Source organism: Typopeltis vanoorti, chromosome 20, assembly GCF_054136105.1.
Source record: "Typopeltis vanoorti isolate ZY-2024b chromosome 20, IOZ_Tvanoo_1.0, whole genome shotgun sequence".
NCBI lineage: Eukaryota > Metazoa > Arthropoda > Arachnida > Uropygi > Thelyphonidae > Typopeltis > Typopeltis vanoorti.
The window spans coordinates 105,784,954-105,797,496 of NC_143568.1; the positions used below are offsets into that span (position 1 = coordinate 105,784,954).

The 12,543-nt window shown below is 34.9% G+C and overlaps 1 protein-coding gene across 1 annotated transcript in view; it reads right to left on the reverse strand.

Moving 5' to 3' along the window:
• The window catches only part of LOC150095751 (Na(+)/citrate cotransporter-like), a 371,638-nt gene that overhangs the window by 184,559 nt on the left and 174,536 nt on the right, over positions 1-12,543 (reverse strand). The window contains exon 7 of the mRNA XM_090409950.1: positions 11,544-11,663. Coding sequence (XP_090266076.1) covers positions 11,544-11,663 — 120 coding nt within the window. The remainder of the gene's footprint in view (positions 1-11,543; positions 11,664-12,543) is intronic.

Sequence of the window (12,543 nt, forward strand, 5' to 3'; positions counted from 1 at the left end):
AATTTTAAAGAAGTTCTAAAAACGGCAAAAGAACTGAGTGAAGAGTGGATGGAGAACAAGAATTTAAAACTGGTATGGAAGTTCGACTATGAAAGAAGACACGACAATTTGACTACGTGCATCATGATGAAACGCCACAATCGCCAGAAGATAAATTTAGAGTGAATGTGTTTTATATACTTCTAGACGTTGCAATGTGTTCGTTAATAAAACGTTTTGAACAACTAAAAATATATTATGATAATTTCAATTTCTTGTATAGATTACTACAAATTAATAACGAAGATTTACGAAAAGATTGTGACGATTTAGAGATTTCTCTTGAAGGACAGTGACAATAAAGACGTAAATGCAATAGAACTATATGACGAGTTATGTGCTTTACGGGATATTTTTCTGAAGGATAATTTAAATATTCTAAACCCTTTCGATATTCTTAATTTTATTGTGTCCAATAATTTATCTTTCCCTAACTTTTCAATTGCTTTAAGAATAGTATTAACCCTACCTGTTAGTGTAGCGAGCAGTGAACGTTCGTTTTCCAAGTTGAAATTGATTAAAACCTACTTAAGAACAAATATGTCACAAAAAAGGCTTGTTAGTTTGGCATTAATAGCTATTGAAAATGATATATGTGCGGAATTAGACATTAAGACCATTATTTCTAATTGTGTGAATATTAAATCAAAAACCCTAAAATTTTAATTTAAAAAAATGCAAGTATATTTATGTAATTTAATTTATTTTTTGTTATTCTGTAAAGATGTAATTTCTTGAATACTTATATTAAATATTCTAATTATTTCTAAATTCTTTTCTTATTTTCTCATCTATCTTGAGTTTCTTTTATTTTCCTAAAAGATAGTTCCACTTATAAAAATTATTAATAAATTTTTACAAGTATCTAAGAATTTACTAACTTGTAAAATGAAAGAATTTTTAAACTTTAGTTCAAATAAATTTTAACTTTAATTAAAATTCATTTTAATTTTGTTAGCGATTCGGGTCAGTGAGAAGGCTATAATCCCTGTATCATTATATTCAACAATTAAAGTGAAGTGGCTTTGTCAAAATTTGCTTTAACTTTTAAGAATTTTTTGAATATTTGGGTTTTTAACGATTATCCTGCCTAGTCAACACCCCCGGTTCGTTACATTTAGCGAACGAACGGGTGGCTGTTCTGTTAAAATTTATTTAAGAAATTTCAAATAATTTAAATTTTTATTATCATAAAAGAACCACACACATCTGATTCGTTACAGGGGTGCTTAGATAGAAATTGCATGGGGGGTAATCAGAATTACACAGAATAAATTCCGTGTAATTCTGATTACACGGAATTTATTTATTTATTCCATTGTATAAGATCCTGATCAGACCACACAGTCTATTCTCATATTTGGTCCCCAGGATTTGAAGGGGATAAATTAACTGTGAAAGGGTGCCTCTGCATCCTTTGACAGTTAACAAAGGCAGATAACAAAGATTGTTTTGGGACTGTACAATGTTAATTAGAAGGACCAGCTGAGGGAAAGTGAACTGCAGAGTTTGGTGGATAGAAGAAGGAGACATAATATGTTCGAGAATTTTTCACTGTTGAGAAGCAGTTACAGGTTGGACACTGGGGACTTCTTTCACTTGGTGGAGCAGCAGGAAGGAGCGATGACAAGGGGGCCACCCCTAGAAAGTACGAAAGGAAGCTGTGAGCAAGAGGGCGAGGAGTGGTTTCTTTGTGTAGAGGGTGGTGGAATTATGAAATGCATTGCCTGATAGAGTGGTGAGAGCAAGAAGTCAATGAGTTCAAGGAGTGGTATTTGATAGACTTGGTGTTTCCTAGGAAGGACCTCCCACAATGTGTCTCTTGACTCCATGGATGCCTGAATAATAAAAATAAAAATAATAATAATAACAATAATAATAATAATAATTAAGAAACAGTTACTGATAATTGGAAATCTTGTAAGTGGGACTTACTATTGAGCCAACATGGCCATAAATATATCCAAGTTCACGTAGTTTCAGAAGATCATAAATACTGGTTGGTCTTGCCAATAAGTTCTAAGTTTTTGAACAGTATATGGGTCAAGAGAGATTATATAATCCAACAAGGATTTAAGAGTACTGAGTTATCTGTTAGTGGGGAGTGGGTCCCTACCAATAGCAACATAATGTTATGATTACACAGGACAATATATATCTCAGGTTTATATTGAGTCTACTACAACAGTAACATTTCCTTTATTGGCTGTTGGAGAGTTTTGTTATTTCTTAAGCTATGGAAAACATTTAATTCCTGAACTATAAATAACATTGGTCCTTAAAACATAACATATTTCTATCTTCATAGCAAGGATGTGGAGCTCAATATGATGTAGAAAATAAGAAACATTTGGGTAAAATTGGAAATTTGTAGCTTTGAGCTAGAAGTTAAGTTCATCCTCTCTTCACTGAAAAAAAAAAAAAAAAAAAAAAAAAAAAAAAAAAAAAAATGCCATACTCTTCTGGAGCTAGGAGAAATTCCTAGCTCCTAAAAAAGAGATAAATTCTACAGGCTATCTATCCCATACATCAGAGAAACCCCTCTGAGCATGTGCTCATGTGAAGAAATTTCAGCTTGCTGCCATTTTTAAACCTATCAAACAAATCAGTTCTTTTTCCCCTTCTCCAAAAGATAAAGTTCAACTCTTACTGTTTCCTGTTATTGCTATGAACTTTATTGTTATCAATAATCTATATCAAATCCTAAGAGTATAATTAACCTGGCACTCTTGCAAATGTGTATGAAAAGATACAAATTCCTCATGTGCTTGCACTGTAATCTTTGAATTTCCCACTATTCATATTCTAACACTGACAGCATTTTAAGATATTTAAACTAAAATATCTGTGTAACTAATTATAATTTATTGAACATAATTTTTACTGTGCATAAGTATGCATTACCATAGTTTCCATAGCTGCTACACGTAATTTCTTCATTTCAGAATCGACATGTTGCACATGATTGCTTGTCCCTTTACAGAGGATGAAGCTAATCTCCTAGCTTGAGGCCACTAATCTACAATCATTCCCAGGAAATCAAATATGTACATATAATCCAAATGTAACCCTGTACTAAGGTGCTATAACTAGTTTATTCCTACACATCCTCTTCAGCACTGCAATAATTCAATGTGTTGCCCTCACATTCCCATACTGTAACTCTTAAATATCAAGTCCTTGTTTGCCATGATGCTCAAGTCCTTTATCTACTTTATCTTCTTCAATGCATCTCTAGTAATCAAAGACACAAAATCCTATCCCTGTCTTCCAAGTTCAAAACCTTACACAATGCCTTACACCAGTGTTTCTCAAAGTGGGGTAAGCATACTCTGGGGAGGGGGGGATAAGTGTCAATTTTCGGCTATGCATTATTAACGCATGGAATCATTATTAAGAAAAAAGTAATTATTTTAAACGTACATCTTTCTCAATAAATTATATATTATGAATGAATTCCCCTACTCAAATTGTGATAACTGCATCATGGTTTGCTAAACTTCGTGAGCAATCACTCATGAATCTTCATTCAGCTTCGTATATGAAGGTTCATTGTGAGCCTGCGACAACGTGAAGAGCGTACGATAGCGACTGATAAAAAAGTAATTGTATGAATCAATTCTGTTCTATTAAAAATAAAGCATTTTTTTTTGTTTACATATACATCTAAATTCAAATAAGATATATAATAGATTCAAATAAATACAACGAAATATACTTATTTTATTTATTTATTTATTATTCCAAAAATGTTCCGATGATGGTCACACGACCGAAATGGCTCGCACCCCGTTAACACTCTCCCCAACCCAGGTTTCCCATAAAACCCTTCCCAAAAAAGTGCCCTAAGTACAATAATACATCATCATCATCATCATCATCAAATTCCTGCCATGTACCCTTAAGGGGCATACAGGATATGATAGTACTACATGAAAAAAATTACATCATTATTAATTTCCTATCTACAATTTTCCTCCAAATCAGTCTGTTACTTGTCAAGACTCCAACATTATCAGATCTTATATTTCTATCGTCTAAAGCACTTTGTACTGTATCAATCCACCTATATCTTGGTCTTCCTCTGGGTCGTTTTGCTGGCAACCTGGCAGAGAACACTTGTTTTGCTAATCTTTCCTTGTCCATTCTGTTTAAGTAACCATACCACCTGAGATTAGCTCTGCTAACGCATTCCTGGATGCTGACAATGTCAAGTTCTTTCCTAATATCCTCGTTTTTAATATGATATTGCCATTGATGCCATCTGTTCACGCCTATAATCTTTCTCAGGACTCTCATATCTGTGGTCTCTAGTCTTTGGTCAAGTGTTTTACTTCTGCCCCAGCTCTCAGATACATAAGTTAAAACTGGTTTGAACACTGTCTTGTATACAGCTAATTTAGTGTTCCGACTAATTTCTCTCTTATTCCATATGAATTTATTCAATTGACTTCCCACTATACCAGCTTTGCTGATTCTGTTGTCTATTTCTATATTTAATTTACTGTCTTCAGTAAAAATCGTGCCTAAATAGCTGAAATGTTTTACTTGTTCCACAGGTTCTCCATTCACAACACAGTTGACATTTTCAATGATTCTGCCTATTTTCATTGTCTTTGTCTTTTTATTGCTGACCTTCATACCATATCTATTACAACAGCTATTCAATTTAGTCAGGAAATCTTGCAGACTTGTAGCGGATTTACTTAGAAGTATAACATCATCCGCATAAAGCAAAGAGCTGACATTAACATCTCCAATTTTGATATCATGTTTAATACCACTTTCCTTCATAATGTGATCCATATAGATAATGAATAACAGAGGGGATAATGTACATCCTTGTCTCATACCAGATTTAACATTAAACCATCTTCCTATACTTCCTTCAATTCTAACTGCTGACTTACAACTCAAATAAAGACTAAGTATTGCTTGATATAATGCCCCATTGACACCATATAACTGCAGCATATTGAATAGCTTCTCTCTTGGCACCTTGTCATATGCCTTTTCCAGATCTACAAAACTTAAATACAGATCTTTGTTATATTCCCATGCTTTCTCGACTATTTGTCCTAAAGTGAAGATCTGATCCTGACAGCCTCTATTTGGCCTGAATCCAGCTTGTTCTTCACCAAGCTTTTCTTCCACAATTCTTCTCAACCGTTTCTCAAGTATACTTGCATAGATCTTGCCAGGAACACTCAGTAGGGAAATACCTCTGTAATTCTCACATGTAGTTTTATTTCCCTTTTTATATATGGGTACTATGAGAGCTCTACTCCAATCATCGGGAATTCATCCCTCTGTCCAGGTTTTCTGAACTATGCAGTGCAGCCACTGTAAGACTCTTATACCACCATACTTCAGCATTTCTGGTTGAATATCATCTACTCCTGCTGCCTTTCCACATTTCAAGACTCTGATGGCTTTTTCTACTTCTAGTATGGATATGTATTCCTGACTGCATGCCTGGTCAGTGTTTTTTACCACTGTGCTGTCATCACTGCTTGTTTCATTTAGCAGTTTTTCAAAGTAATTACTCCATACTTCAAGGATATCTTTTTCTCCCGTTTTCATGTCACCTTTATCATCTCTAATTCCTTTTACAGCACTCTTTCCTCCATTCTTAAGCTTCTTCAACAACCTCCAGAATATTTTGCCACCTTCTTGATATTTATTTTCTATATTCTTGCCAAAGTCTTCCCATGACTTTTGTTTAGCTAGTTTTACACAGTGTTTAGCATTCTTGCATTTGTCTCTATATTCTCTAAGAGCACAAGCTGACTTATTTGACAGGAACTTTTGGTATGCTTTCTTCTTTTCTTTCACTGCCTCTTTAACTTCCTGTGTCCACCAGGGAGTTCTGATTTTTTTATCCTTACAGACAGCCTCACCACATGCCTCTCTGGCAGAATCAATCAATGTTTTCTTCAGAGTTTGCCACTGAATCTCCAAGGTTTGATTCCTGTTCTCAAACACTTTCATTTTCTTTTCAATAATCTTTCTGTATTTTAGTCTACAGTTCACATCTGAGAGCTGCTCAACTTTTATTCGCTTTAAAACTTTCTTACATGTTATTCTTTTCAATATGAAATTCAATTTTATCCTGCTCAAGACTAAATAGTGATCACTTCCAATTTCAAATCCTCTGTACACTCTGGTGTCCTGCACCAGGGAGAAAACATCACTATCAACAATAACATAGTCAATGAGACTTTTCTTATTCCTAGCCTCTTCTCTCCATGTGAATTTGTGCACATTTTTATGTTGGAACATGGTGTTAGTAATAACCAGTCCATGTCCTCAGCAGAAATCCAACAGATATTTGCCATTATTATTAGCTTTGCTCTTTTCTCCAAATTTTCCCAAAATATTTTTGTATGTCTCACAATCATTTCCTACTCTGCTATTTAGATCCCCAACAAGGACCAACTTTTCATTTTTCATTGTGTCAGTTGCTTTTTCTAAAGTCTCAAAAAATTCCTCCACTTCTACCTTAGTAGAACCTTCTGTGGGACCATAGGCACAAATAAATCTCATTGTCCAGTTCCCTATTCTCATATTTGCCCACATTACTCTACTTGAGACTGACTGCCATTCAAGAAGATTAGCCTCGTATTTTGTGTTGAATACTATGGCTACTCCTTCTTTTCTTTGATTGTCATTGCCTGAATATAACATTTTGTATTTATTGCTCAGAAAGATCTCACCAGTTTTGGTCTTTTTTGTTTCAGTCACCCCTATTATGTCGATCTGGTACTTATCTAATTCCTCAGCTAGCTCCATTTCTTTGCCATTCAGGCTTCTTACGTTGATAGTACCGATCTTTAACTCTGGTGATGTTGAGTTGGGGTTTATTTTCAGATTTGTTCCAGTAGCTGACTTTTCGCTCTTCACCCTGGTTCCCTGGCGAAAATAACGGGGGCCTTGTTTAACCGGGCGACGCCCCAGCTGGCATGAAATTTTGTCATGTTGTACCATCATTCTATATTTTGGTTTAACCAATAAGAATACAATTTGGTCGGCTAAATCCCAAATTGCCAGCCCATCCTCGTCCGTTCAGTATCCAAGTAGATACCCAAAAGGGTGCACCACGAGAAGGTGAGGATTGGACATTAGGTCAGAAGCCCTGGTCGGTTCTCTGCATTCCTTTAAAGGCTATGTGGAGGTCTCCTCTCAGTTATATATATAATATATATATATATATATATATATATATATATATATATATATATATATATATATATATTATTTTAAAAAAACCCAGGTTTTCAAAAAAAAGTATTCTTCCTGCCTTACGTCAAACACTCCTCCAACGTTTTCTCCCCCCCTTTTTTTTTAACAACCTAACAGCAGAAGTAGGGAGAATGATGTCATCCTAGCATTTAAACAAGGTATGTACAAAATATTCTTCCTAAATTATTCTTTTATATTTTCCTTTAAAATACACTTATAATGCTCTAAAAATTTCTTGAGGAAAAAAGCCAATGTATTTAAAATAAGGGACACTCCTAAACAAAAACAGGCTATAATAGCCGTAAAAATAATAATATTTATTTTTATTATTTTGATAAGGGGGGGTACTTGGCAATAATGAAAATTTTGGAAGGGAGAAACACTGCCTACCATACACTTATTCAATGAACTAAAAGTCCCATCTGCCCATAGAGAAATTCCTTAGCCACTCCTATAACATGTTGTACTAAGAAATTACTGAAGTATGCAGATAATTCTGTTTTCTGAAATGTCACTCCAGCATCTCATGGATGCTCTCTAAGGGATATCCACTATGTAACCTATGGCATTTGTCATTCTTTAGGACAGTATTTCCCAAAGTGTGATTTGCATATCTCATATCCCTGCATAAAAAAAGGTCTTTAGGGAGTATGTACCACTTTTTTGCTATATTGTCAATAACTAAAAAAGTCTAAAGGAAGTTTTAAACAAAATATGTCTCTTGGCATGTATTCACTGACTTTGGTGAAGGCCACATCTAGTCAACAACACAATCACCCCAAATGTGTGGTTCAAACTATTTGAATTTGAACTCTCTGATAATTTTTGAAATCATTCATATCTTAAACTGTAACAGTTTTCAGCAATTATTTCACCATCCATGCATGCATCTATATATGTTTAATCATGTTAGTATTTATGGTAATGTTTTTAATAAATAAAAAAATGTTTCACATGTTTGTAAGTTTTATAATGCAAATGTTAAAAAATAAATACCTTTATTAATGCTTGAATGAAATGTTATAAACTTCTCCAAAGTTTCCTTTGTATGAGAGAAGAATGCAAGTGGTATTTTAAAATTTTTAAAGGGATATGCAGGTACTGAAAGTCTGGGAAACAGTGCTTTAGGAGATTGGAAAACTCCTGGGGATAGGAAGATATATGAGTTTTATATTAAATGACTGATTCCACTTGGTAGAATCACTCATTTGTTTATGAAATAACTGATATTGTAAATCATTTATAAAACAGATGATGATAAAATTATTTTTGTTACCATTCTTTTTGTATTTTATTTATAGAACCTAAGTTAAAAACTAACTTGCTACCACTGCTTACTTGCATTTAGTTATTAAATACCATGTTTTTTTCTAATGTGATTCCTACCCATGAAAAGTTGTAAACATATAGTATATGAATACTAAGAGATTAAGACTAAGAGATTTTTTAAAATTTTAATTTAATTTTTACTTTTTGTATTTTTTTATTCATTATACATAAATTATTATTATTAGTAGTAGTTTATTTATTTATTCATATGGAGTTTCCTCCCTTTTCTCCTCCATCTCTATTGGGGCTAGTTGAGCCCCCTCATGGGGGTTTAAGTATTTATGGCTGTAGATCCATGTGTGTTCATGGGGCCAGTATGCCTGCTTGCGGGATGAAAAACAAACCCTGGGGGGGAACCCTGCTGTCCATGCCCAAGACCGGCTAACTTGGCTATGGCTGAGGAAGATCCTTAAGCTCCTCACATCAGCAACAGGAATCGAACCCAGGACACTCCTTCCCCAGGCATATGGTTGCAAAGCGCAAAGCCACTAGGCTAACCACATGGACAGTAGTAGTAGTAATAGTATTATAGTATCTTCATTGAGTCAAACGACTCATTGCAGGATACCCACATTAACCGTAATTTACATAATATCTATTATACCTCTCCCTAAACTCATTCACTGTTAGGGCCTCACAACCACCTTCCTCTGCCTTACAACTACCTCCAAAAAATCTAGTCCACATCCTTACTTTCCATACTTTTATGCAACTTCCAGGGGTTAACTCTTGTTTTCTCTCTACTCATCACGTATTCAAAATTTTCTTTTGTCAATCTTACAGAATACCTTTAGTAATTGATGTTTCTATTTTGTCCCCCTCTCCTCTGCCCACCAACTAAACTCTGCAACCCACACATCTTCAATTTATCCTCATATGAAGTATTCCACAGACCAGTCATCAGCTTGGTCCATCATCTCTGAATCCTCCTACCACCTCCTGATCTCTAAGATATATAGGTGACCAAATCTGTACACAGGTCATGATGCATCTGAATGATAGGCTTATAAAGAGGGATCCATTCTGGCATATGGTATCCAAATCTTCCTCTGGACCTCCAGGTCTATAGCAGCAACTAACAACATTTGTCCTATTGGTCTATATCTCACATCAGATAGCCTCAAATGAACCATCTCTCTGATCTGAAATCTTCTTTATCTTTTATTTTTGTTGGCTGAAGGTCTTCAGCTATCATTATTAATACCTATTTTCCTATCCTCTTTCCTTTATTCTGTCTGAAAATACAATGTCTCTTATCTCTGTATCACTTTCTGTCAATCAGGTCTTTTTGATGCTGATAATAATAAATTTAGTTTAATCCTTTTTCCAAGTGTAAGCAAACAAAGTCTGCGCCTGAAAATATCTTCAGGACTGAGGCAAGGTGGTACAACCTACTGGCAACTCGTAGCAAAGGTGAACCAAGCTCTCATCATTCCTTGTCTCAGTATCTCCTATAATGCAAAACACATCTCCTTGCGGACATGTATAATGCTATGCATCAAGGGAAGTGGTGATATGACCTTCTCCAGAAGCACTGGAGAGGTCATATCCACCTATACGAGTTGCCAACAGGTGTACCACCTTATTCTTAAATTACTCTGGAATTAAAAAAAAGATGTTGGAAGTTAGGTGGATATGACCTCTCCAGTGCTTCTGCCTTAGTATCACCACTTCTGGGTCTGCCTCCTACTGATGAGACCTCAATAAAGGTCGAAACCAGTCTGGGTAGTGGCCCTTCCCTTGATGCATAGCATTATACATGCTCGCAAGGAGATGTGTTTTGCATTGTGGGAGATACTAAGACAAGGAGTGATGAGAGCTTGGTCCACCTTTGTTACGAGTTGCCAGTGGGTTGTACCACCTTACCTCAGTCCTGATGATATTTTCAGGTGCAAACTTTGTTTGCTTACACTTGGATAAAGGATTAAACTAAATTTATTATAGTCTAACCAAGTGCAAAATAAACTTCCAACATGATACTGATAATGTTTGGGCAAGTCAAAGAGACCAATATATTAACTTCTATTTATTTCTGACATTTCTGTACAGGTATTTCAACATTCCTTTGGGTCCACAGTTACCCCTGATTAATTTTATTACTAACCCATTCATATTTGAAACTGGAAACTGTACCCAGATGTTCATGATCCTTTCTAGACACATGCTCAACTATTCTCCCCAAAACCTCTAGTGTCCCTGAATTTGCACTTCCAACTGCTCATTAAATCGAGAAATTATTTTATAGAGAGCAAACATAGAACTTTATCAAGCGACTTCTGGACTCCAAATAAGTGGGTTAGTCTCACACTGAGTGATGCAATTCATCTCCCAACTAAAGACATTCATAAACATTCATTTCCACAACAAGATTCAAACCCACAGCCAGTTGGTTAGAGAGTATGATAACCACTTGGTCACCCACCAGGAGGGCTATATGATTTAAAAAAAAAAAAAAACTGAGTCAGTTGAAAGTTGATTTGATAGAAGTAGACTACTTGTGTCCCAAGCTGGGCTCCTCAGTGACTGTCTCTAGCATCACTTACTATAATTATACCAGTGCATGTTGTATAGGAAATCTATATATATATATAAACTACTTGGCATGTCTTTGCCATTACTGGCCTTGGAAGCTTTGAGAAATGTTTTCACTGATATCCAAATAAATGTGACAGCAGTTGGTAGAGTTGCACTAAATAGAAGGATCTCCACTGATATGGCACTTGGAGAAATCACTGAGGGCATATGCGATATAATCATAATTGGTCTATGTACCTGTATTCACATACTAGTGATACCAATCCAGTACATGCAAATAGGAGATACAATTCATTCTATTTGAATGTGGAAGAACACGTGAAAAAATTGTCTACAGCATTTGAAAACTATATATCTATATAGAACAATATACTGTGGAAAATATAACTCTCACTTACAGTCGCCTTGTATAAACAATCCACATAAAGATGCTAACTAAAATTAGAAGAATAACCATAACAGGAAGGTTGTATGCCATCCAAAGTGTATAAGAAATGCCACTTGATTCAGGAAAATAGCTGTCAGAAGAAATTTAAACAAGTCATAAACTAGCCTGCTGTATATGGATAATTTATTTTTCATATTACATGCTCTATTTATGTTGTTTCGTATATAAACAAAAATCTATGTTCCGACAATTCATATACTTTAATATAAAAATCATATAATTTAAATCACAGGAAGAAAGAGAACACCGACTTCCAGGAAGCAAGAGAGAGAGAGAGAATGAACATACGTGGAGTGAATGCAATTAATGAGATGATGCCAGACTTGAAAGCTGAGTTGGCAAAGATGAAAATAAGATGAAGCATATGCAACATGGAATAAGATCATTGGTGAATATAAATGGAAGAGTGAGAAACAATTGAGTAACACAAATCAAGAGCAACAATTTAAGGAGGATCCATTATTAAAAATGTACTGAATAGTAATGTTCACAAATCTATATTCCACACAGGAGGAGTAGGGTGATTTCTGTTTTGTATATGAGGGATAAATGAGTGAGTGAGTTAGAAGGAATAAGTGATTTGGTTGGACAGGATGAGAATATGAAGACAGATATCAAGAACTTGAGGAAAGTGAGACACATAACAAACATAGGAAAGGTGGTCAGCATGCTGCCAATTTATGATGGACATGAATTTAGATGACAAGCAAGGATCATGAATGGCACCATGTTAGAACTGTGTGAGAAGAGAACAGAGTGAAACATGTAGATTTGTTTATTAAAAATTACACCATGGAAGTACATCTTTCACACACATTTCCATGGTGTCAAAGACTCATTGTATCATTAAAATTCAAAACAATGCACAGGCTAATCAAACCATGCCTTAAACTCAATTATTGTTTCTGCACTCACTGCAACTGCAACCAAAGCATTCTATCCTCTATGTC